This window comes from Cladophialophora immunda, assembly GCF_000835495.1.
Source record: "Cladophialophora immunda strain CBS 83496 unplaced genomic scaffold supercont1.6, whole genome shotgun sequence".
Taxonomy (NCBI): domain Eukaryota; kingdom Fungi; phylum Ascomycota; class Eurotiomycetes; order Chaetothyriales; family Herpotrichiellaceae; genus Cladophialophora; species Cladophialophora immunda.
This window is the reverse complement of record NW_015622546.1, coordinates 2998683-3022526: the sequence shown is the minus strand read 5'-3', so window position 1 is coordinate 3022526 and position 23844 is coordinate 2998683. Positions and strand designations below refer to the sequence as shown.

The 23844-nt window shown below is 49.8% G+C and overlaps 10 protein-coding genes across 11 annotated transcripts; 4 read left to right on the top strand and 6 right to left on the bottom strand.

The window, feature by feature from the left end:
• Window positions 1-179: 179 nt before the first annotated feature.
• PV07_10546 lies at window positions 180-3637 on the bottom strand. Of its 2 annotated transcripts, XM_016397883.1 has the most exons (4): window positions 2747-3637; window positions 1712-2688; window positions 1540-1651; window positions 180-1487 (listed from the first exon to the last, which is right to left on the bottom strand). In XM_016397883.1, exons 1-4 carry the CDS (start codon window positions 3605-3607, stop codon window positions 459-461), a joined length of 2979 nt encoding a protein of 992 aa, XP_016245074.1. In that variant the 5' UTR covers window positions 3608-3637; the 3' UTR covers window positions 180-458. The 2 variants fall into 2 exon arrangements, with proteins under 2 accessions (XP_016245074.1, XP_016245075.1); XM_016397884.1 differs by having other exon boundaries at window positions 1712-3637.
• A 211-nt stretch (window positions 3638-3848) lies between these two features.
• PV07_10545 (uncharacterized protein) lies at window positions 3849-6872 on the top strand. Its single transcript, XM_016397882.1, has 5 exons — window positions 3849-3983; window positions 4041-4097; window positions 4161-4235; window positions 4291-6757; window positions 6807-6872. The coding sequence occupies exons 1-4, from the start codon at window positions 3919-3921 to the stop codon at window positions 5747-5749; spliced, it is 1656 nt and encodes a 551-aa protein (XP_016245073.1). The 5' UTR covers window positions 3849-3918; the 3' UTR covers window positions 5750-6757; window positions 6807-6872.
• A 355-nt stretch (window positions 6873-7227) lies between these two features.
• PV07_10544 (uncharacterized protein) lies at window positions 7228-8376 on the bottom strand. The gene is made up of 2 exons (XM_016397881.1): window positions 7878-8376; window positions 7228-7828 (listed from the first exon to the last, which is right to left on the bottom strand). Exons 1-2 carry the CDS (start codon window positions 8218-8220, stop codon window positions 7269-7271), a joined length of 903 nt encoding a protein of 300 aa, XP_016245072.1. The 5' UTR covers window positions 8221-8376; the 3' UTR covers window positions 7228-7268.
• Window positions 8377-9861: 1485 nt separating this feature from the next.
• Window positions 9862-10232, top strand: PV07_10543 (uncharacterized protein; the record flags this gene model as incomplete). Its single annotated transcript, XM_016397880.1, has 2 exons — window positions 9862-9965; window positions 10016-10232. 2 exons carry the CDS (start codon window positions 9862-9864, stop codon window positions 10230-10232), a joined length of 321 nt encoding a protein of 106 aa, XP_016245071.1.
• A 187-nt stretch (window positions 10233-10419) lies between these two features.
• On the bottom strand, window positions 10420-11611 carry PV07_10542 (uncharacterized protein; the record flags this gene model as incomplete). The annotated part of the gene is made up of 7 exons (XM_016397879.1): window positions 10420-10714; window positions 10764-10782; window positions 10845-10914; window positions 10973-11055; window positions 11112-11269; window positions 11328-11412; window positions 11476-11611. The coding sequence occupies 7 exons, from the start codon at window positions 11609-11611 to the stop codon at window positions 10420-10422; spliced, it is 846 nt and encodes a 281-aa protein (XP_016245070.1).
• Window positions 11612-11924: 313 nt separating this feature from the next.
• PV07_10541 (uncharacterized protein) lies at window positions 11925-15485 on the bottom strand (the record flags this gene model as incomplete). Its single annotated transcript, XM_016397878.1, has 4 exons — window positions 11925-11941; window positions 11988-12153; window positions 12209-14632; window positions 14685-15485. The coding sequence occupies 4 exons, from the start codon at window positions 15483-15485 to the stop codon at window positions 11925-11927; spliced, it is 3408 nt and encodes a 1135-aa protein (XP_016245069.1).
• Window positions 15486-15776: 291 nt separating this feature from the next.
• On the top strand, window positions 15777-18119 carry PV07_10540 (uncharacterized protein). The gene is made up of 4 exons (XM_016397877.1): window positions 15777-15874; window positions 15932-15988; window positions 16060-16134; window positions 16187-18119. Exons 1-4 carry the CDS (start codon window positions 15810-15812, stop codon window positions 17640-17642), a joined length of 1653 nt encoding a protein of 550 aa, XP_016245068.1. The 5' UTR covers window positions 15777-15809; the 3' UTR covers window positions 17643-18119.
• A 440-nt stretch (window positions 18120-18559) lies between these two features.
• PV07_10539 (uncharacterized protein) lies at window positions 18560-19461 on the top strand. The gene is made up of 2 exons (XM_016397876.1): window positions 18560-18643; window positions 18766-19461. The coding sequence occupies exon 2, from the start codon at window positions 18771-18773 to the stop codon at window positions 19194-19196; it is 426 nt and encodes a 141-aa protein (XP_016245067.1). The 5' UTR covers window positions 18560-18643; window positions 18766-18770; the 3' UTR covers window positions 19197-19461.
• Window positions 19462-21739: 2278 nt separating this feature from the next.
• On the bottom strand, window positions 21740-22336 carry PV07_10538 (uncharacterized protein; the record flags this gene model as incomplete). Its single annotated transcript, XM_016397875.1, has 1 exon — window positions 21740-22336. One exon carries the CDS (start codon window positions 22334-22336, stop codon window positions 21740-21742), a length of 597 nt encoding a protein of 198 aa, XP_016245066.1.
• Window positions 22337-22621: 285 nt separating this feature from the next.
• Window positions 22622-23257, bottom strand: PV07_10537 (pre-mRNA-splicing factor ATP-dependent RNA helicase PRP43; the record flags this gene model as incomplete). The annotated part of the gene is made up of 1 exon (XM_016397874.1): window positions 22622-23257. One exon carries the CDS (start codon window positions 23255-23257, stop codon window positions 22622-22624), a length of 636 nt encoding a protein of 211 aa, XP_016245065.1.
• Between the last annotated feature and the right edge of the window lie 587 nt (window positions 23258-23844).

Here is a 23844-nt window from a genome sequence, read left to right as displayed (position 1 = left end):
GCCGCCGTAACCAAGAACTGGGAGAGTGATCTGGAGGCTGCGCATAAAGATTTGGATCAGGTTGACCATCTGCGCTGCAATATCTGCAGAGACAGCATCAAAAATGCTGTGGCCAAGTGTAGTCACGGCTTTTGTAAAGAGTGCCTGACCCACTGGCTGCGGTAGCCGACGGATGACTACACTGCTGGTGGGCCCGGGAAACGCTACCCCTTCTGTAGACAGATCGTGAGAGGGAGTGAAATCCGGGATATCTACCTCGGGTCCGACAATGTGACCTCTACTGTACTTGAGGATGACTGGGCAACAGAAGTCCTGTCGGTTGATAGCGACGGCGAGTAACGGGGTTTCAACTGCGGTGGGAGGTGGATCTGGTGTATTGAACACTGTGCCCTTCGGCTTTGGTTTCGTGCACTCCATACAAGACCATCGTGAAAGGGCACAAAGATTGCCATGGTCCGTCAGGAACTCGCCTCAAATAGATTCGAGTGCCAGGACAAACTTCGTGGTTCTAAAGTGGGCCGTATCCCACTCAAATGGGACTGCTGCGATATACCCACAAATGAATCCACCTGGTGGTTACCGCAATGATGCGGCGGAGAAAGAGGAGTGTCGTCCTTAGCTGTTGCAGAATGGTCGATGCAATTAGGTGGTAGTTGGGGCAGTGGTGGAATCTCGCATGAAGCGGTGCCAAAGCTCCATCTAGATGCGAACTTTCTGAGGCATTCAGCCACGGACCTGAGTTGATATTCTTCGCAGATCTCAAGTGCTCCCGAGTATTCTGCATACGTGCCTTGCTGCTTTCGGTTACCTCCTCGCACAACCTGAAAGTCAATTTCCTTTTTCAGCTGTCTCAGTTTCTGTATCTTTGCATGTTTCCATTGTGCAATTCGCAGCAGAATGTGAGAAATATTCACATAACCATCGTTTCTGACCGAGATCAGAGTTTCACCGTATCCGATGACCGAGAATTCGGGTTGAAGTGGCAGCTTATCTCGACTTAATCTTGCCGGTGTAGACTCTCTAATAAGAGTTCCAAGCTCTTGGAAATTGTATAGTTGGCAGATTTGAAGCCCGGTGATGTAATGGATATATGTCCCGGCCCACGGGAAAGAGCCTGATACGACTTCTAATTCGAAGTCCCATGTCGTTTTCAGGATGTTGATCTCTTGTCCTGTCAGACCGGATGCTTTGAAAAGATGAGTTCCACTGATCCAATGATCCGCCCTTCGAATGGGAATTGTCCCACCACGCCATTGGAGAGACAAGTACTTCGACTGCTCAGCTTCCCACTCAGGCCGGTGCATATGACAAGTTGCATCTGCAAAGGGAGTTTTGTCCGGCAGAGAGAGCGGTCTAGGGGCGATATGGGGCTGGTTATGGGGTTGTGTCTTTCGAATGGCTGCAAAGCCTTCCCCCAGCTGTGGTTCTACCAAAGCCAATTCGCGCAGTTGTTGTCGATCTTTGTATCTTCGATTTTGGAACCAAGTCTGCTCTTTTCAGTCTTTTATTGCCATGGCATAAAGGGGCACTGGACCTTACTCGAATAGCGCCCATATCCATCTTTGTCTCCGTGGCCAGGTATTCATAATCGCTAGCTGTGGGGGCTTTTTTGGTACGGTAAAACTTTTCGAGTTTTGCCGTATCAGGACGCCTAGGACATCTGGTCAGTAAGGATGGAGTGCGTATGGGAACTGACAACGTATTCGCTCACCTCCTCCTTCCCGTCCTGGCGGACTTTAGAGGAAAAGCCCTCTGAAGGCTAGGCGGACCGTATACAGTCCGTCTGCGTTCAGTAGACCGGTTGTGACAGGAGACGGGTGAAACACTTTCATCCGCACTACGGGCCTCAGCTCTTACAGGCCACTGTTCAACTTGGTCCTGGTCAGGGATACACGAAGGACAAGGGCCTGGTGGTCGTGGTACATTCCCCTCGTCTCGCACTGGTGTACCGATGCTTTGCCATAAGGGTTCTCTAATGGTCGATGCTTCTTCGGTGTCCGTGTCGGTGTTGTCGGTGTCCCAGTCGGATTCTAGTCGAGGCATGAGAGTTCCTATCTGCAGAATTGAATCGTCGAATAGACCAATTTCTGACGCTGTACTCAAACATTCCGCTGCGGAAAGTCGTTCCCGAGGCTCCCACCTAAGCATATACTTAGTAAGAAAGTCGATCACCTTATCTGAATCCCAGTCATCAGCCTCCTCTATCAGAGAGTTGCACCAGACCTGACCCCGTAATCGTAGTTCTGCTGTCGCCTCGAGATTTTCAGACTCGATGTTTTGACGGAATCCATATATATACTTCATTATGATCACCGCAAGTGACCAGATATCCACGGCGTTCGTATAGTTTTGACCAAGGAAGATTTCTGGAGCGGCATACATAGGGCTTCCGCAGAAAGTTTTCAAATCCGATCTGTCCTGTGCCAGTCCAAAGTCCGCCAATTTGATGTGAATGATAGGCGTCCTAGAACGCACAAGGATATTTTCTGGCTTCAGGTCTCGATGTGTAATCTTCTGCTCGTGGAGACAACACAGACCTTGGAGGCACTGTTTAAAGACGACTATCATGTCGCTGTCGCTGATCGGAGAGACCTTGTGTTGTGCTTCCAGGTTTCCTAACCGTAGGTATTCCATCACGAGAAGGGGCTTCGGCACCGTTCTGAAGTCGACGAAGTGCACGATATGGTCCTTTCGAGAGTTAGCAGGCGGCTGAACAATTAGGAAAGACTGCTTAGTGAGCGCGCACATGAGCATACTTCCATTTAGTCAGGTAGAGATGTTTCATAATTTCAATCTCTTTTTCCCAGCCTTTGTCGCGGAAGAACTCTTTCCCAGCATATTCCTGTCCAGTAGAAGCATTCATCACCTTCCGTACTCGTCCGAAAGCGCCTTTTCCCAATTCTCTTCCCTTCAAGTAAATAGGTCGTTTGGTTGGAGAGAGGGATTCACTCGGCGCGAATGAGGTCCCCTCACTAAGAGCCAGATTGTCGAAGGCCACGTCATAGTCTTGAGGGGCATCGGCCATGAACTTCTCCACGTTGTTTTTGTATTCCTTCGGATGCGTCTTGTAATGCGGAGGGAGGTGGACGTTAAAGGCGAGTTCTCCCTGCTGCCGACCGTTAAGGAACAGCGGTATCGTTACGGTGATCGTCTTATACCCGGGAAAGATGATCCACTGAAAGTGATTGCGTCGCTCGTCTTTTGCTTCCCCGTCATAGCTGACAGAAAGACCCATTTTCGACATATCTCTAATCACGGGCCGTCGTTGGTCGTCAAACGTGATGAAAAAGTGCAGCCCACTGATGCCATAGTGCCTTCTCTTCGAAGCAAGCAGCACATCGGACTTGGGATCACTTCCAAATGCGAAGCGACCTTTCACTTTGGTTTCCTGGTTAAAAGACAAGCAGATGCGGTGAAAGTATACCAGGTCGTCGATGGCAGGTTCGTCGTCCCCAGGGCCGAACGGCGTCGTATCACGGCTCGGGCCGTCATCGAATGCCAATGGTTCCGCATATCGAGAACGGTTATGCGGTAAACGAAATGCACCAAACGCGATCCCGAGGTTGTCCGCGGGAGTCAATGTCACGATGGTATTCAGCTCATCCATCTTCGTCCAAGATAAAATTGGAGAGTTTTGCTTTCTGCCTTAACAACTTGAGGAGGTTGGATGTGTTTAAACACTCAGGCTGTAGGGAACTACTCTGTGGGCATCGGCGATCGCAACATACACACGATTCCTATTGGGCCTGAGTTGCCGCCGACGCTAATGTTTAGCGGCCCTTCCCAGAGTAACTGGGAGCCTATCATTTCCATGCCCAGCACCATCTCAAACTGCACTTAGGTGACTGCGACAACATCAAACCCCCGCGCATCTTTCGTTTTCCTTCGCCATCGACCCTCAACCACCTCACTATCGTCATGACGATCGAAGTGTATGCCGACGAGCTCCTACGCCTAACGGTGAAAGATATTGGGGATGAGGTGTAAGAGAATCATCCACCGGCTTTCCGTCTGTTTTTCTGTTACTGACGAACACTCAGCCTTATTGAGATCAAAGATCCGGAAAACCAAACTGAGAAACATTTAGCACATCTACGGTCGGGATCTACTTCGCTCTCCTTATCATACTCTAGTGCTGATAATTACTTTTCGTATTACAGAGAACTCATCGATAAACGGTTTGAGAAAGACTGCTCGCGGGCGGTGAACGCAGACGAGCTCGGGGATCGGCTAGGGTACGAGCATCTCCTCGCTGAAATAGAAGCTCAGACTTGTTGACTACGAACATAGCCGTCTCCCTTCGCGAAAGTCGACGCCCTCCTCCCGTTCCCGCTCATTGTCCGTCACTCCATCCTTTACTGAGGAAGAAATCAGAAAAATGACTTGGATCGGGGAAGAGGAGTCATATTGTGCTCTAAAAGCTGACGGGGGCCGGCCATCACACCCTATTGATCTTGGCTTCGATGTGCTATATAATCCTGGAGAGTATCAAGATATTATCAAGTTTTGGCAATCTTTCGGTGGATGCGGCTTCCTAAGTGTATTTTCCTGCCAACTCGGGCATTGGAGGCAGTTCCGGGAGTTTCAAGATCGGATGCGAGAATTTTACAATCCGCGGAACAGGTTTCAAGAGTATCAAAACATCATTCGAGAGAGTCAAGCAGACGCGGGATGCAAATGGGGCCTCCCAGTGCTGGAGGACCGGCACCAGCAGAACCGGTTGGAGGACTGGAACGAGTTTCGGGCCTTTTGCTATCGAAGACTCAAAGCCTATCGAAAAAGGATCGAGCCCGCTGAGCGGGAGCTCTTGCACTATCAGAAAAAGCTAGAGGAAGTGGAAGCACAAACACGATTAACCGATGTCATTACTGATCCGCAAGTCCTCTACAGCCGATTGCATGAGATTACGGCCTCAGAGAAAGAGGTGGCTGATGCGAAATCGAGAGTGGAATCAGCAGAGAATGGATTGAAAGCCGCAAAACGAAACAATTCAAAGAGAAAGGCCAGCCTGATTAGGGCAGCGTATCAGAAACTTCGGTCCGCAAGAGACTGTCTGATACACGTTTCTAGCTCTGAGGAAATGAGAAGACTGCGTGATGGCTATGATCTACATATAGCCCAGGAGGTTATGGCCCACGCCGAGGGTGGGTTACGTGCGGCGCAGCTCAATGTCAAGAGATGGGAAGCGTTCGTGAAGTGGATTGACGACCAATATCCCGTCATCGCGGCCGAATGCGGGTACCTTCATAATGATAGTGGGAACAATGTGACCCAAGGGTTTGGGGTTAATGGCCGGAAGCAGACACCGCGTGCCCGGACGCATCGGCGAAAAGATGCAGAGACCAAGTCTGTTCTCAGTCCAAATTCTTCTTCTAGGATCTCGAAGTCGTCAAAGAGAAAGCCGGATCGCACAAGGCAGGTCAGACGCGCTCAGATTCTATCACCGAGTACAATACAGCAACTTCCTGTTGAAAGGCCTATCCTACCTCGCCGAAGCGAACGATTACAACAGTCTAAGGACCACCAAACAAGGCAAGTCCCTAACATGAACGTTCTGCATTCCGTTCGTTCTGCGAAAGTCACCAAGGTTTCGAAACGAGATGTGACTCCTGGACAACAATCTACACAGAGGGACCGTTCGATCGCCAAAAGAAGTCCTGGAACGAAACAGACTGCCACGAGTGGAAACAGAACCTTACGCAGAAGCCAACGGTTGGCACAGCAATCCGGACACTGCGGATACAAGTAATATGAATATTTATTTGCCTTCTTTTTGCAACTGCTAGTTTTGAACAAGCAGGCGACCTGTGGCTCTATGCGGGGTCTAGCCAAGCGTCATGAGGATCGGCCCGAAGATGTCGACAAACTTTTCCGCGGCCAAGGGTTCGAGTACGACAATGTCTTTGACCGGACGATTCGGGAATTCCAGAGGCTTGAGCCTGACGCCTAGGAGCCCTCTACATCGAAGGCCGTGGACGAGAGGCCAGGAGAGGACACCACGAAGTCATCAGGGTAGTGGAGCCTAGGATGTGACCAAGGCAACTCGTTAGAGGGTGGAAAGTATCTGTCATCGAGAGCCAGCCATTCCACTGGGGAGCAACACCGACCGCGAGGCAGGAAATCTAAATTGCAAATGGTTGGCTGGCATTGGCAGACTGAGCGAAAGCCTGTTTGAAAGCCATCAAATGCCTCACCGGTTGAGAGGCTGGTCGTCATTGTTGTCTGTGCGGCGACCGTTGGCGACCATCGTGTGGCCCAGGCTGACGGGTTCGAGCTCATCACGCGCTCGTGTCTGCTCGGCTATCAGCTCCTCCGGAAGATGTCCAAGATAATGTCTTTGACTGGAGCACTCCGCAGACTGGGGCCAGGTCTAAATTCCCAAAGAGGAGACGGCTGCCCGATTAGCAACCGTCACATCCCGGTCAAGACATTGGCATCCCAATAGTCCTGGAGCAGTCATTGGAAACGCAGTCCTCTTGTCCCGTACCCATCAAACATGAATCGGGTAGCATGGAAATTACAGTGCAGCACGAAGCGCTCCGGTGCTGTGTAGCTAGTCGAGGAAGCCAATGACTGGGATTTTTTTGTTCTCTGGTATGACAAAACACGCGCTTTTCAAGTTTCGAAAATAATTGCGTAGTATTTTTACTGTTGTTTGGACCGAGAGGAGTCAATGTATGTGTAAACCGATCAACCTCGACTCAACATGAGGGCTCTAAGTTCTCACTCTAATCACTGCACCAGCTAGAGCCATCCAGTGAGCCTTAATTTTTAAATTCATGGTTCACGGCTTACTCCTTCTGCAGAACTGAACAGTGTGCTCAACGAGCTTTATTCAACAAAGGCAATTATCTTTGATGCTGAAGAGTGGTTTGACCAGTATCTATTCCACGATGCTGCCCCAGATACATATGCCATATAGGGGGAGACCTACACTCAAGCCTGGATGTGCAATGATTACTCAGTAGAGTGCATACCCTCATACATCCCCTTCATTGCTAGTTTGTCGGCAGGTCGACGTCGGAGACTGTGTGGCTCATGAAGACAGATAATGTCATGGATATTGAAGAACATGGTCAGAAGACGCGTAAGGAGCGCCATAAAAGACGCACACTGGTATCGCGTGCCCGGTCCTTTTATCAACACACCGTCTATTATGAGAATGTAGCAAGTATGGCTGAGCATTCCACTCAAATCATACAGAGGAATCTACTGAGCAGTGATCGGCTAGTGTTTGTGAATGTTCACAGATACGATTGATCACCCCATCAAACCTCAGCACATCTCAACCCAGGGTGATTATCACGATAATCACCTACTGCATCCCAAAGTGAAGGCAAACTTCCCTCTCGAGATGCACATGGCCGAAATGGTGCCAACTTAATCTTCGTGGTCCTTGGCCGGACAAGATTGCGATCGCCCTCGGGATCATCACCTGCAAGCGGACATATGGCTGTCCCTGCTAAGCAGCAGTCTAGAGAGGGGGTGTGACGCAAAATGGTTTCCTCTGCCCAAACGGTCTGCAAAAGCTTCTGTTGATCTCCTGTAGGCGACAAGGAAGCGGGCTGGACCGGGACTTTATGCACCCACCGCTCCTCAGTGTCTGGGTCGGTGACGCGCCTTTCGACTTCAGCAATATCCTGTATGGTGTTTACTGAGAGCCACGCATAACCATCACCCATCACAATTTCCGGACCATCTTCCTTCATCCAGCGAACGTAAAGTTTCCTTTGCTTCCGGTGGAACTTTTCCACGCGAGCGATCCAATCCTCTGGAGAGTCGTTCTTGACAAAAACGAACTGTCCTTTCCTGATCACCAAGCCACAATCTAAGCTATTAGCATTGGGACCCACATCGGAGCTCGGAGATTCGCTTACATCTTATGGCACTAGGAGCGTTGGCGTGGCCGTCTGAAGAATATTCGCTGTCCGTTGAGGGACGGTATTCTGAGAAGTCGTCGCTGTCTTCGCCGCTAGCTAGAGACTGCAGCGACTCCAACTCGCTCGAATCCCCATCATTTTTCGATGATTGTGTGGATCGCAGCCGCTTGATACCGTTATTACTTCCTACGCCCGTCGGCGACTGGAAGCGTTTCCTTCGTTTCTCTAGCCTCCCAGCCTGAGGCGGACGTAAATCCATATCTTTCTGAGTATCGCTTTGTCTAGCCTTCAGAATCATAATCTTGGTATTTGGCTGTTGTAAATATAGGGAGTCTTTCATTTAGTGACTGGAGGTGCACGTCAAGGCAGATGCACTGAGGAGAGGTGAGGTAGGAACGAGGATTTAGGATCAACGAATGAGGATAACGCAGGCAGGTACGATGGAGGACTTCTAAACCTCTGAGATGAGAAGTAGTCGGAGGGGCGGCAGTCGCAGGATATCGAGAATGCACAAACGAACGAAAATTGGCGCATTTCGGGCAATCTATACAATGTCTTTAATAATATTAGGACGAGTTCGAACGAGGAGGTCCAGTTTAAAGAGGGGCTGTAAAGATCTCTCCTCCAACAGCGATGTATGAAGGCGCTTAAGTTGGGGTTATTGTACTTTAACTGATGACGGAGTTTGGAAGTTTGCATTCCGCTATTTCTTAGTGGCATATAAATTTCAAGCTGCTGCGGCCCAATGAAAGGAATTGGGGGCTGGCGCCCAAAACGGGCGCCTAATAATAATTAACTGATGTTTGGCTGTTTGCGAACCGTGTGCATCAATGGGGCCAAAATGAAACAGCCGCTCATCCTTTCCTTGTGCATGTCCCGTCAAAAGTGGAGGCTTGATAGCACGGTATGTCACCAAAGAATTCGTTTTGTATTTGGAGCTGGGGCACCTCGATATTCCCCCGTCTTGCAGCGGGCCCCTTCTCCAGATACATAATACACTCAGTCTGGCGTTGTGCGATCTGAATCTAAGAATAGTCGAGATATCAGGAAGTCTAGATCTGGTTAGCGCAATAATCGGAGCTCTAGTAATTCCCTCAACCAATCAAAGCTCTCCGACTGGCGCACATTTTTGTCTTCAAGGTCAGAGAGTTTATGCATGTTGTGTGTGATAGTCGCCGGCTTTGTGTGCGAGGGGTGATGGTCCAAATTCCAAAACGTCACATACCCCAGTGTGACTGGAAGAGATATAGACGTAAATACGTGGAGCAATGCTAAGCTATTCAACGCCAACGCTTTCCCGTCTCCCCAGAATTCTCATCCTAATTACTGGGGCTCGAGCACTCCTACTCGTAATGTGAAAGCGCGACCTCCTCAACTATTAGGCACCTGCAGGTATGCGAGCATCAACGGCCATTTGGGCGTTAGTAGGTGACGCGTCCACTATGCTTAACTATGCAAGAAGGTCGGCTAACTGTCCCCCTAGCGCAATCCTAACGCGATGACTTAGAGGCACTAGGCTACATGCTGGTGTATTTCATGCGTAGGAGACTTCGGTGGTAAGGCCTCAAGGCGAAGCGGGATGCCAAATATCTACTAGTTTTGGAGAAGAAGCAGATAATTAGTGCGCACGAACTTTATGTAGGTCTACTAACTGAGTTTGAGGACTACACGAATTATGTCCGTAACTTACGCGACGAGGATCAGCCGGACTATCAGCACCTGCAGAAAATATTTAACCAGCTGTTTCGCCGACAAGGGTTCGAATACGATAGCGTCTTTGACTGGATAATTCGAGAATTCCAGAAGCTGAAGCCTGAACCCCCAAAACAGCTTGCATCGAATGATGTGGACGAGGGACAAAGAAGAGGGGACACAACGAAGCCATCAGGTTCTGGAGCCCGGGATGTGACTGAGGCAACTCGTCGAAAGTGATGAAACTCTCTAACATGGGGATGGAGAGGACCGTGGATATGCCTAACGAATGACTTATCACTCCTCTCGTTTTGCTTCGGTGGGAACGTGGATTATCGAGTTCATGGTAGTGGAGATTACCCCTATCTGTGTCCACAACATCGGCTACAAAATGTAAGTCCTCTCAATGCATCACAACATGGATACTTCTAATCTTACCATAGATGGATCATTTTCATTCTCCTAAATGGGGTAATCATAGTACCAGTGACGTACTTTTTCTTTCCCGAGACAGCGAAGATGAGTTTAGAGGATCTCGATCATATTTTCGACGAAAGTGGAATCACCCGCGGAGTATTGTCGAAGAAAACAGCTGTGGTCAACGACAGAGAGGACCTTGAAGACACAGCGATCCCGATTTCATGCATCCAAAAGGAGTGATGAAAACATGAAAGGAGAGCAGAACCGCTGTCAGGAACAGGTGCCAACTCTTTTAAGGGGTGTTTAAAAGACAGTCTATCCTGCTACTTCGTAGCAGATATTGCACCTGTTTAATAGTTATGCTTATCAGGTTCGTGACAACCGCCGTGTATATTCATCGTGACATATGGTGCCGTAATGTTATGACTCACGGTAGTACAGTGATACCGCGCCTATGCATCTCTTTCAATCCTCGGATTGCAGCGTCGTACTCTCTCTTATATCCCACCTGTTCAGCCTTCTGGTAGCTGTAGCCGAAAGAATCGGCATCGTAGAGCATTGCATGCAGCCAGTTGAGGCCTGGTGCAACGACATGTTTGCTCTTCGCTTTTTCGAGCATATCCATGCCTTCGTCATCGATGAAGCTGGCATGGAAGATAACTTCGATGCCATGCCGGATACACTGTTTGACTGACTCCGCTGAGCGCGCGTGAGAGCACAACCTTCCCATTCTGTAAGTATTGGGTTGTCCTTTCCGAAATGTAATGTTACCTTTTCCCATATTTATGAGCTTCAATTGCAGTCAGTACATTGTGCCTATAATTTGGAGCCAAGGATAGAAGTAGAACATACCTTCGTCAACACAGGCTGCAGTTTCTTCTTCAGAAAAGTAGCTATCTTCAGCACGCATCGTTTCTGTAATCTTTTGAGGCGGCGAAGTCAGCGGCTGCAATATGGAATGAGGAATTTGGGGGCCATACTTCCTCGCCAGACATACTCAGCTTAATATTATCTACGCCGAACCCGATATGACGACGAATGACTTCCCGCATTTCATCTGGACCTAGATGGATATATTAGACGATAAGACTCCAAGTAGAAGAATGAGAGTCACCTTACCGTCAGCGAAAGCGGTAATGCTTGGCAGCAGCGTCCCGTCTCGACGAGCTATTTCCTTTGCATTGGCCAAGTATCTGGGGCCGGGGATGTCACCAGCGTTAATGGCATCCCGGACCACACAGTCAAGTCTGTCTTTGGCCGAAGCCGCGCCGAAACACCTGGCAGCAATGATGGTCAACGCCATACGTCATCAACGTCGACCTGGATACCTCTTACATTGTATACCCCGAGTCTAGGTAGATTTGAGCTGAGCGTACAGTGAGAATGGTATGCTCTTCTACACCCATAGTGCCTAGACCCGCTGGAATGGTTGTCAGCTTTATTCTCTCCCGATATCGATTTCTCGTGGGGTAGTCTCACTAACCTATATCGCCATTCCAAGTAAGATGCGTATGCGCATCACCAAGACCAGACATGAGTGTACGACCTCTGCCGTCAATCACCTTGACTTTAGCATCACGCATAAGCTGTGCTTTCTGCGGGACTTCCCCAACGTTCATAATTCGTTGGCCTGCGCGGAAAATTAGCCCAGGTTCTACAAAAGATGATGCCAGTATGATTAAGGCTGCTGACCTTCAATATAGACATCCCCCTTATATGGCTGCGCACCCGTTACCAGTCGATCTGGGTTATACCAGAGATAATGCAACCAGCCTCGTACGGGAATTTACTTGCCAACTCCCATCCTAGAAGTAACACTTCCTTAAGGGAATGGCACGACCTTTCCTCATTCGTCATCCTACGGCCCTGATCTCGCAAATTGCAAGTATGTGACTGCTGCCCGGCCCGTCCGGTACACAGTCCCACCTATACTTAGCCATCCCCCCGGCCTAGTGTCGAGTTAGATAATATATTGAGAAGCGAGAAGATTGTCACCTTTTCTTTTTGGTCCATGAGAATGTTTCGACACATGCTGATTCAGGTGACCCAAATTGCCATAAGCTTTTTCGCAACCATTCCACCCACATTTGTACAGCCTCTCGATTTCCTCTGGTTTTCGACGGGGCCTCTTAGGCTGTTCATTCGGCACAAAAACGAATCTCTAGGTCCAAGTCATTAGCAATATGCTGTAAGAACGGAAGTAGATGATTGCATACTTGAGGAGTTTGCGATGTTGCGGAAGTTGGAGACGGTCCTGGGACACCTGGTCCCGGTTGAGGGTAGGGCGCAGCTACACCAGGCTGGTCCGGACAAGCTTCCCGTTCCTCCTGATCCTGCTCCTGATTCGGGAAGTTTTCTGGCTCGTCTTGCTTGAAACATGAAAGGTCGGATGGAATGATGAGGGAGGACAAGCTGATTTGGCTCATCCATTCACCTGGCTTCTGCACGCCTCCATTGTTCTGCGGATGATCCATTCCTAAGCGCGACGATTGTGAGTGCCGTGATGGCATCATGAACCTAAAGGACGGCTGAGAAACGTTCAATAGCCTATCGATCTCGGAGATGGTCATGTCTGGGCCTGAGTTGTCACCATTGTTGATATCTTTGGCCGGTCCAGGTTGTGCTAGGATGCCTTTGGGTTGTGCCGCCGTAGAAGGTCCTTCGCGCTGCGGTAACAAATTCTCTCCGATTAGCTGAACGAGGGCTTTGGCGATCAAGGGCAAGCCAAGTAACTGAGAAAGATTGGTTGCTAGTGAGATGTCGACGTATGAACCTTGAGTCTTCGAGTCGCCTCGCACAACCTCGACAGAAAAAGGGTTCCTCTTCTTGAACCTCAATGCAGCGTCACGATGACTGCGATGCGCCGGTGACGCTTTAAAAATATGAGCCAAGTTGACTTTCAAGTCACTCCGCCTGACTGCCACAGTGTCCTTCGCGCAACTGACAAGGTGAAACTTATCCTTGTCTTTCTGGCGCTGTCGACGCGTGAACACTAGATCTTGATGCTCTCCCTGGAATTCTCCTCGCAAAATCATGCCAAGCTCCGGTAAGTTGTAGAGCTCACAGAATCGGATGGCGATATCGACATTTACAAAGACTCCCAGGGGCCCCACTCTCTCATAGGCGAAGTTCTGATCCTGCCAACTAAATGGGGGGCGATTAAACCCGGCCGCTCGAAGAATTTGAGTCGCATTGATCCAAGAGTCCGCATTACGGACTAAAACAGTGTTTCCGTTAAAGATGAGAGGCGTAAATGCAGGAAGCCCTGCCCCGTTCTGTATCATTTGCTGTTGCGGCTCGGGCCGGATCACCGGGACCTGAGCTTGTCGGGCTTCTCCAAAAGAAAAGAGCGGTTGAAACTTTGCACCGACATTGGCAATTGAGCATAGCTCCCGTGCAGTGTGAATATCGATCCAAGGAGCAATTGATGACGTGTCCATAGTAAAGTTCACTTGGCCATCTATTATGCGTAAAAGGGCTTGGTGTTCCTCAGTGGACTGCACGATAAATTTGCCGCGTCGCTCAAGAGGTGGCTGGACTGGCGGAATCTCCGTGATCTCATCATCTTGATCTGGGTCTTCGTCTGACACGGCTGGTCTTGCGGTGTACCCTTCCCTACCCATTGAACCCTTCTCACCGCGATTAGCCGCTACTTGGGGAAGCTGAGGCCAGCCAAGTTGCTGGACTGAACCAGGAAACTGAAGGTTAGGCTCAAAATCGTCCGTGGTCCGTCTGCGTTTAGCAAACCTGTTGTCGTATCGTTCTGGAGTAACCAGTGAAGTGCTCTCGTCGTCGTTCAAGCTTATGCCTCCATGAGACTGTGGTACTTGTTCGCATTCGTGGAGCGGCGGAGAAGGAGTGCCTCGTAATCGCAATGTACGCTCTTCGTTTCTGGGGGACGTCCTGACATTTTGCCACAAGGGTCCCATGACGGTCGACGCTTCTTTTATATTGACATCGCCAGTGCCTCCATCGGGTTGTAATCGGGGGGTGACATTTCCCGTCTGCGAAAATACTCCGGTGAAAAGGCCGGCTTCCAATCCCTTTTGAACACATTCGTCCGCGGGGAGTCGCTTTGCTGGTTCCCATATGATCATACATCCCCTAAGAAAGTCTATCATTGAATCCGACTCCCAGTCCTCTGCTGCTTCAATAATAAGCTGACACCAGCCAAGAGCCTGCCGTTGAATTTCGTTAGGCTGTTTCACATTTTTTCGTCGTGTATCGCGAGGGAGTCCATAGAGACCTTCCATGACAATCACTCCCAACTGCCATATATCCACTGCGTTTGTGTAAGGCCGATTGGAATAGGCTTCTGGGGCTGAATATCGGTCATTCCCGCAGCGTGTTTTCAAGTCTTCATCTTCGTCTTCTTTGCCGAGACCAAAATCTCCCACTTTAACCCAAAAGGGGGTCCTGGAACATACGAGGATGTTGTCAGGCTTGAGGTCTCGATGCGCTATATTGCGATGGTGGAGATAATCGAGAGCTGTGAGACATTGATATAGCAGGACTGACCATTCTTCCACGGCAATCGGGCTGTCTGTGTTTTGCTGTTGTAAATTTCCTAGTGGCACATATTCCATCACGAGAAGTGGTCCCGGGTCCCTTTTGAAGTCGAAAAACCGAACGACATGGTCCTTTAGAGAGTGTCAGTAACTTAGGAAGACCGAAGGATAGTTGTTATCATACATGTCGAAGCTTTTTCATGATTTCAATTTCCCGCTCCCAGCCTGTCGAATGGAAAAACTTCTTCCCAGCGTATTCAAACCCCGTAGAAGCGTCCTGCACCTTCCACACCCGTCCGAAAATGCCCTTTCCCAATTCTCTTCCCTTCAAGTAAATAGGTCGTTTGGTTGGAGAGAGGGATTCACTCGGCGCGAACGAGGGTCCCTCGCTGCGGAGAGCTAGGTTGTCGAAGGCCACGTCATAGTCTTGAGGAGCATCAGCCATGAACCTCTCCACGTTGTTTTTGTATTCCTCTCGATGGGTCTTGTAGTGCGGAGGGAGGTGGACGTCAAAGGCGAGTTGTCTCTCCTTCCGGAGCGGTATCGTGACTCTGATTGTCTTATACCCGGTGAAGAAGATCCACTTAAAGTGATTTCGCCGCTCGTCTTTAGCTTGCCCGTCATAGCTGACAGTGAAACCATTGTTGGAGTCATCCCAGATCACGGGTCGTTGTTTGCTATCGAAAGTGATGTAAAATCGTGGTCTTCTCGAATCAAGAAGTACATCACACAGTTCGGGATCACTTCCAAATGTGACACGGCCTTTGACTTTGGTCTCCTGGTCAAAACGCAATTGGATGCGGTGGAAGTATTCCAGTTCGTTCACCGGAGTTTCGTCGTGGACAGAATCACCAGGCGTGGTCTCGCGGCTGATAGGACACGGCTGGACATATCGAGCAACATTATGTGGTAAACGGAACGAATCGGCGGTCAGTCCCCATTTATCACAGGGGGTGAGGGTCAAGAAGATATTTGGGTCATCCATCTCTGTCGGAGCAGAACATGGAGAATGATTGTCCTCTGCGGCAGGGCGGTTGAACACATTTAAACAGTCAGGCTGCCCGACCGCGGGGCAAATCCACAATACAATACATACCTATCCCCTCTAATTGGGCCGGGTTGGCGCTTACGCTAACGTTTAGCGTCTTTTGCCAGGATCACCAGGAGCCTATCATTTTCATGCCCAGCCACGGCGCCACACCAGCACCTTTAATACGGTCAGGTGACTGCGGCGACATTAACTGTGACCACCTTTTCTTTTGTTCCCCCCTCAACGTCCACCCCTCTAACCACCTCATTCACCATCGCCATGACGATCGAAGTGTACGCCCACGAACTCCTCCGCCTAACGGTGGATGACTTGGGGGATGAAATGTACGAAAATCATCGACTGCCTTTGCGTCCATCTTTTTGTTACTGACGATAATTTAGCCTTGTTGGGATTAAAGATCCGGAGAACCAAACTGAGGAACATCTAGCACATTTACGGTGAGAATCTATTTGGTTTTCTTACCCTTACGGACTGCGATGCTGATGATTGGCCTTTTTTTCCTCTTTAGAAAACTTGTTGACCAGCGCGCCGAGAAAGATCAGTCGCGGCCCATAGACGCGGGCGAACTTGGGGACCGATTAGGGTACGATTTTCCTCTCCCCGACTGACATAAAAGTTATTGACTTCTAGTGTAGCCGTCTTTCTTCGAGAGTGTCACCCCCAGCCCCGGGCTACCGCTCGTCGTCCGCTTCGACTATCGACCCGGAGAAAGATAAAGAGGAGGGCTGGCAAGAGGAAGTGGAAGCCTATCATGCTTTAGTGGCCGAAGGAGGTCGACCGTCTCATCCTGTGACTTTCGGGTACGACGTGATAGACAACCCCGAAGAGTATGAGCAGTATAGAGACATCCTCTGGTTTTGGCATTCTCAATATGGCGGGTATTACGCTGAATTCCGTTATCAACTCATTGAGTGGAGGGAATTCCGGGAATATCAAGATCGAAAGCGGAGATATTACGTCCCACGAAATCGGCTTCAAGAGTACGAAACCCTCATTCGGGAAAGTCAAGCAGACGCAGGATGCAAATGGGATCTCCCAGTGCTGGAGGACCGACACCAGCAGAACCGGTTGGAGGACTGGAACGAGTTTCGTGCGTTCTACTACCGGAGGCTCAAAGCATATGAGAAACTGGTCGCGCCGGCGAAGCAGAACCTATTGCTCAGAGAGAAGCAATTGAAGGATGCCCAATCACGACTGACCGATGTCATCAGCGATCCTCAAGTTCTGAGCGCTCGAATAGGGGACATTGTGGCCTCGAGACGAGCGATTGCCGAGGCGAACTCGAGAGTGGAATCAGCAGAGAAAGAATTAGAGGCCGCACAACGAAACAAATCAAAGAAAGAGACCGCGCTAATTGAAATAGCGCAACAGAAACTCCATTCTGCAGGAGATAACCTGAAGCAGGTATCTGGATCTGAAGAAATGAGGAGACTCCGTGATGGCTCTGAACTACAATGCGCTGAGGAGGTCGTGGTTATAGCTGGAGCTGAGCTAAGGGCGGCGCAGCTCGATGTCAAGAGATGGGAAGTGTTTGTGAAGTGGATCGACGCCCAATATCCCGCCATCGCGGCCGAATGCGGATATATTAACAATGACAGCAGGAACAATGTGACCCAACGTTTCGGGGGAATTGGCCGGAAGCAGACACTGCGTGCTCGGCCGCATCGGCGAAAAGATGTAGAGACCAAGTCTGTTCTCAGTCCATATTCTTCCTCTAGGATCTCGAAGTCGTCAAAGAGAAAGCCGGATCGCACAAGGCAGGTCATACGCGCTCAGATTCTATCACCGAGCACAACACAGCAACATCCTGTTGAAAAGCCTATCCCCCGTCGCCGAAGCGAACGATTGCAACCGTCCAAGGACCGCCAAACAAGGCAAGTCCCTAATATGAATGTTCTACATTCCGTTCGTTCTGCGAAAGTCACTAAGACTCCGAAACGAGATGTGACCTCTGGACAACAATCTACACAGAGGGGGCGTCCGATCGCCAAAAGAAGTCCCGGAACGAAACAGACTGCCACGAGTAGAAACAGTACCTTACGCAAAAGCCAGCGGTTAGTGGCACAGCACGGACACTGCGGATTTCAGTAATATGAATATTTTCACTCGGTTTGCTGAACTATCGAAGAGGGACCCAAATGGTTCTTAATAGGAAACAAATAGCGGTGAAAGAGGCATTCGTTTGACGTCTTGAGGCATCCTATATTATAGTTGGTTGCCTTCTGAACAAAGTTCAGCAAGTGGGCTCGGTGGCTATAGCTCAGCGCACTGACTTTGAGCGATGACATTTGCTTCATCAGCTGTTGCAGTGGCTTGCTTCTGCGAGGGTTAGGCGTTTCCACAGGTTGCTGCTGTGCTGGAGTTGTCCGCGGTGTTAGGGAAGATCACAAGCAAACCCGCGCAGGCACCCGTGGGGGCTAACAGACTGGGGATGAAGGGGAAGGAAGGTTTGCCGAGTTGTAACAACAGAGGGGAGAATTATTCCAATGGTTTCGAGTCGTCTGGAGGCTGGCTCCTGACCTCTTTTTGTGTAGCCTTCGTCGAAATAACTGTTTCATAAATAGGCAGAGCCTACAGAACCAATGTCAGAGAAATCCCTTGCAAGAATTACTGCGGTCATCGAGAGCCAACCATTTCACCGCGAGCAATACCGACCAGGAGGCAGGAAATGTAAATTGTAAATGGTTGGCTGACATTGGCAGACCACTGAGCGAAGCCTGCTCGAAACCCATTAAATTGTTCCCGAAAACGAATCCGCGGCCTGTATGATCTCAACTAGGGCCTATCATTTCAAAAGACATGGCTCTAGCTGGAAATTTGTGTGCCAGCAATGCTTCCAACAACTGGATCTATCTGTCTCGGGCTATTAATCCCACTAACCAGGGTATTAGAAGAAGCCTGAACCCCACCCACCTACCAACTGTGACTCTCCCTGCTTTCCAAATAGCACGGTGTGCCTCGTGCCAAAGTTTTATAATAAGAGTTTCGTCCAATTTCAAGTTATAATCTATCCACAATTCAACATAATCTCTCGCTTAGAAAATACCGAGAGTAGGCGATTAAACTGTGCAGCTCTTTGCAAGCTTCACCAGGTACGTTATGCGAGTATTTTATTTATCCTTTCTTCTAGTTGAAAGGCCCTTAGTGTTAAATATCCTAACAAATCTGAAATATCTGTACCGGAAGATCCATAATCTAACATTGTCTGACGCAGCTTTTATGTCGCAGACGAACCAAGGCCACCCCCCAGAGGGCACTATTTCGACTTTTGTATGGGAGCAGACCTCCTCGCTCCCACGCATTCACTTTCATATCATTGCGAATGAAGTGAACCAGAGCCTTGAATTCATGGCCGAAACGCAGGAGCCACTAGACGAAGCACAGATTAAGCAGATCAGGGAAATTCTGGAAAAGCCGCGAGACAGTCCTCCGCCTAGTGATGCCGAATTTGAATTATTCCGCTATGATGTTGAGCGGCATGGCTTTGTCAACGCGCTAAAGCTGCACAACTTTTCGCAGGAAGGGAAGGAAGACGCATTTTGCGAGGAGAGCGATCAGAAACATGAGAGCATCGGACAGGACGAGAGCATCGGAGAGGAAGAGAGCATCGGAGAGGAAGAGTGCGTCGGACACAAGAACGATTAACCGCCTCTACGAGATCATTCTGGATGCAAAAGTCTGATCAAGCCGGGTCACGTCATAACCGCGATGGGCTATCTCCTTAATCGTCTCTATGGCACACAGTTCACATTTCAGCTTCCATGCGGGTACGGCTGATTTGTCGAAGCCACTGTAGAATCAAGCGGAGTCTTCAAAATGTTTGCAGCGTGGATGGCGACAGTGCCACTGATTGGGTTCGTGAAGGCCAAGATGGCGAAGAATGAGGCTTTTCCACTCGCTCACATTCAGGTATTGATAGAATCTTGCCGGGTTTCATCCTCCTCAACTGCTCGCTATCCTGCAATCACGTGGCATAACTACGCCGGCGGAGTTTTGGCAGGTACCTCGACCCATGTCTTCGAAAGCCCGGGACAGTCAACTCTCATCCCCGTTGCAGGAGTCCAGATTGGGCGCAATCCGAACACGTCGACTCAAAAGGGTTGCAAGAAGAGTCGGGCCACCAGGGCCCAACCATTTACGCCAAACGCCTGAAAGCTGAAACTCGTCGAGCAGAAAGATGGTTGTGTGAAGGTGGCTGGGCATGGCGGATTCATTGGCAGTCGGCATTTGCCATGCAAGGAAAGTGCCTATGCTTCTCGTTTGATGTCAGACAGCTGCGCCTCCTTGCACTCTCCCGTCTTCCTTTGGCATCAAGGCCGGCCAACTTTTACGGTTTGGCTCAGAAAGACCCGCAGGCTAGCAGGTGGCATCCCAGAAGAACAATAGGCAGTCAATGTCCAGCCTTTTCAAGCTTTGTCGTACCGACTGCGCAATAATCACGAATGAATGGACAAAAAGGCAGACGCCCTGAGGCAATTTGTCGAAAGGGAAGATCTCAATATGGGGATGGAGGGTATCTGTCATCCAGAGCCAACCATTTCACCGGGATCAATACCGACAGGAGGCAGGAAATCTAAATGGCAAATGGTTGGATGGCATTGGCAGACACCTGAGCGAAAGTCTGCTTGAAAGCCATGAAATGCCTCACCGGTTGAGAGGCTGGTCGTCATTGTTGTCTGCGGCGACCGTGGCGTCCACTGTGTAGTCTAGGCAGGCTGATGTGCGGTCTAACTGGTTGAGACTCTAGTCGTTGGTGTTGCCTGCGCAGCGACAGTAATGGCGACCACCCTTGGAAGTCGGTGGGTAGGTCTGGCACTGAAGCGAAAAAGAAGTTGACGATACATATCCTCGCCCAGCGATTCCCAACATGAAACAGCCACTGGCCATACTTCGTTCGGCTCGATATTTCCGATCGGGGTTACGAATGGTCGAAGCATAATCCCCAGTCCTTTTATTCACACACCGTCTACCTGCGACAGATGAGTTAACTCTTTTAAGGCAGTATGTAATAAGTACGGCCGAGCATAAGAATACTGAGGAACAACCAGGTATCAATGTCAAGTCTGGTGCAGATTGAGGGCTCTTTCAATACTTTTTTAGTCATGTCTTCGCCTGTGAGAGACCTATCTTCTCCCAGTGAGAAGATCTACAGTAAAAGAGAGAAACGCGAGGGCACCCAATAAGGACATCTTCCTCACGCACAATCGGAGCTCTCCATGCATTCATTTATCTTCGGGTAAGCCATACAAGGAAGTAGACAGGTTCTTATATTCTAAACTAGAACTTAACAGACTCTTGCAATCCATTTACAAAAGGGCGATGTCGTCGTTCGTCACCTTCATCAGCCGATTCCTGCTACAGTTCGGCCTTGGAAACAACCCTACCACTCCTCGAAGTTCCCGCGGTCGACAGCCTGGCCACATTCATAGCTCTAGTAGACTGAGCCGCAACTTCCGCCCAGAACCCCTGGGAAACTCATACGTCGCCTTCTTTAAGACCACGGATGTCTCGCATAATTCAATCCTCTCTCCCGAAGGCGCGGACTTGATCGAGTCCGACACACCATTGCAGCGACGCGTCACGGCATCCCTGACCTGAACAAGGACTATCGACCGCGAAGGAACGACTCATCGAGCAATGTGCCCCAAGGCAATGCAAGGGCGAGTGGTATGACTGACCTGAGGACAAAATCTATTCGGGGATGCTGGTCATCTATCGGTTTAGTTATTTTATGAATTGGCTTCCACGGCCAAAATGGCAGCAGATCGGCGAAGCTGCTATTGAGATTATCCGCAAGCTCGGAAATCTAGGCATCCTGAATGAAGACATGAAATTCCTGGATTTCCTCATTCGAAATGACCGATTCACTGGTCATTTCAAGGTGTTTATGATCGACTTTGCCTTGTGCAGATCACTCTTTACTCTTTACTCTGAGCTTATCACTCAGAGCTTACTAGCCTAGTCACGACTCGTTGGAATATATGCCTACAGCGTGAGACTTTCGGTTCCGGTGCTTCCAAAACCGGCGGAGGAAGAGGGAGCACTGTATAGTATTCCAGTGTCTTCAATATTCTTTCCTGTATTAAGAGAATGTCGAGGTCTTGTGTTGCGGGATCATTGATCAGTGCATCCATTCCTTGCGCGCGATTTCATGATGTTCAGCTGCAGTATGCGAAGATCGGTCTGATTCATTGTCGAGTGCCGCTAGGAAGAGACGACGACAGTCCTTTGGCGTGAATGAAATTGATCAGTTCTTCTGCATGCGTCATGATACGAGCATACACGTATGTACCGCTCCATGCCGGGTGGTGGCGATTGAAGTCCCCGGCTATGATGAGGCTGGTTGGTATTGGGCAGTTTCGACTATGTTCTTCGATTGTCGCCACGATCTCGTTCAGGGTGGCTTGCATGCTTTGTATTTCGTGGACACGATGCAGGTCAATAGGTTCTATGTATACCGAGAACGCCAGTATTTGCCTCCTTTCGTTCCGGATTTTGATTGCCGTGACATCTGGATGGTTACAGGCTATTTGGCGGTGTGCTGAGGTGGAGGCTTTTTTATTGACGTAGATAAGGCTACGCTTTCGGATATGGCCATCTAGGTTGGTTGGTTGATATGTGTACCAGAGGCGGTGGTTGACATATGTCTGGTAAGTCGTGATTGATGGTTCTTGTATCACCAGTACATCGAGGTCCTGTGTTGCTTGGTCATTGATGAGGGCCTCCACACCGGCGCGTGATTTCATAATGTTCAACTGCAATATTTTCAGTGTGTTTTGATTCATTGATGGCGGATTGCCGGAGTAGGTCCATTGTCATCACCGGCTTCCGTCTGTTCTGGCCCGTTGACGTGGTTGCCTCTGGCTTCTCCGTCAAATGAGCAGTCTCGTCGGTCATGTTCGCCGTTGCAGTGGCGACACCTCCTTGGTCTTGTGCAGTCTCTCTGGAAATGCCCGGGCTCGTGGCAATTATAACATCTCTTCTTTTCCGGGTCGTAGGCCGACACGCCCATGTGTCTTTGACCATAAACTATTCCGTGAACCTTTATCCATTGTGCAGCCTCTTCGGTGTCAAACCGGCGCAGGTCTTACAAAGATCCGAGGTACGGAGAGCAAAGCGGTCAAGCTCAAGATCTCGTTCGAACAGTAGAATTCGGGTGAGATGAGCATGACTGCCAGTGCCGGATCTAGAGGGAACTCGGACGCGAGCCTGCCCATGGTTGTCAAGTTCCCATCGTCGTCCAGACATGCGAGATAATTCAACTCCAGTGCTCGCATCAAGGTCTCCGGAGCAGGAGGATCCATCAAGTCAAAGTGCACGAGGTCGTCAATCCCGAGTTTCTTCAGCTCCAGGATGGTAGACGAGAGATTGAAACAGAGGATCTCAGGGTAAGTTTGCTCGATTAGCTCCTTTTTGAAGGCACCTTCAGTGTACAGCCGGAAACACTTTCTAGGCCGAGTACGACCGGCACAACCAGGTCTTTGTTGAGCAGAAGCCTTCGAGATGGGCGAAACGAGGAGGGACTCGACCTTAATGGCAGCGGTGGTCTTGTGCCGCTGGAAGTCGGCGAGGGGTCCGTCGCTGCGGTTCGGTGGGGTCGAGGAGCCATTTGTGTACCCGTTCGCTTCATTGTCGTGCCAATGAGCAAGGTAAGGATTGTCTTTAGGATCCATTCCGCCCGCTGTCTTCTGACGTTTCGTGGGCATCCCATCAGGATTATCTGGGCGTTTGGCTGCGATGGCCGCTGACGAGCGGAGGAGATGAGGGAGAGATCAAAGGCGCAACCGGTCAGTGGCGGTTGGTAAACAGGATAGGAGATAAATAAGGATAACTGAGAGACTAAGAGGTGCACCCGCAAAAACAGGCGAGTAGACTGTTGTATCAGGTTTAGTCCAGGATGTGAAACGGTGATCCATGACTCCTCTCAGATGCCTCTGGAATATTGGTGGCTAGATGTTAGGGTCCGTGCGTGTTTTCAGCGTATGCATGTCATTAGCTACCGAAATGCACGCACAGGTGAGGACAGCCCTCCGCGCTATGTTGATAAACGTGACGGATGTCGACGATCTTCAGTCGGGGTCGGCAACCACTGCGGTCGTCGGAAGTAGACCTTCTCAAGGGATACCACCTCGCTGGGTGTGGGATTGGACCAAGGTCAAATACCTGACGGAATAATCAAAGTTCCAAAGCGAGTGGGAAATAGGTTTGACTTGCGGCATCTCCGCGCTCTCGTATCTATTCTCTGACCAGAGATGATTTGGACGTCGTCCAGAGACCTCTCGCAAACACACGG

Excerpts from the sequence above, each read along its gene's own strand:
- PV07_10546 (XM_016397883.1), bottom strand. The coding sequence starts at position 3,607 with ATGGATGAGCTGAATACCATCGTGACATTGACTCCCGCGGACAACCTC. Across the intron at positions 2,689-2,746 it reads CTAAATGGAAGTATGCTCAT|GACCATATCGTGCACTTCGT; the intron begins GTGCGCGCTCAC and ends AACTCTCGAAAG. Across the intron at positions 1,652-1,711 it reads GCCAGGACGGGAAGGAGGAG|GCGTCCTGATACGGCAAAAC; the intron begins GTGAGCGAATAC and ends CAGATGTCCTAG.
- PV07_10540 (XM_016397877.1), top strand. The coding sequence starts at position 15,810 with ATGACGATCGAAGTGTACGCCCACGAACTCCTCCGCCTAACGGTGGAT. Across the intron at positions 15,989-16,059 it reads GAACATCTAGCACATTTACG|AAAACTTGTTGACCAGCGCG; the intron begins GTGAGAATCTAT and ends TTTCCTCTTTAG. Across the intron at positions 16,135-16,186 it reads GAACTTGGGGACCGATTAGG|CCGTCTTTCTTCGAGAGTGT; the intron begins GTACGATTTTCC and ends CTTCTAGTGTAG.
- PV07_10539 (XM_016397876.1), top strand. The coding sequence starts at position 18,771 with ATGTCGCAGACGAACCAAGGCCACCCCCCAGAGGGCACTATTTCGACT.
- PV07_10545 (XM_016397882.1), top strand. The coding sequence starts at position 3,919 with ATGACGATCGAAGTGTATGCCGACGAGCTCCTACGCCTAACGGTGAAA. Across the intron at positions 4,098-4,160 it reads AAACATTTAGCACATCTACG|AGAACTCATCGATAAACGGT; the intron begins GTCGGGATCTAC and ends TTCGTATTACAG. Across the intron at positions 4,236-4,290 it reads GAGCTCGGGGATCGGCTAGG|CCGTCTCCCTTCGCGAAAGT; the intron begins GTACGAGCATCT and ends CTACGAACATAG.
- PV07_10544 (XM_016397881.1), bottom strand. The coding sequence starts at position 8,220 with ATGAAAGACTCCCTATATTTACAACAGCCAAATACCAAGATTATGATT. Across the intron at positions 7,829-7,877 it reads CGCTCCTAGTGCCATAAGAT|ATTGTGGCTTGGTGATCAGG; the intron begins GTAAGCGAATCT and ends CTAATAGCTTAG.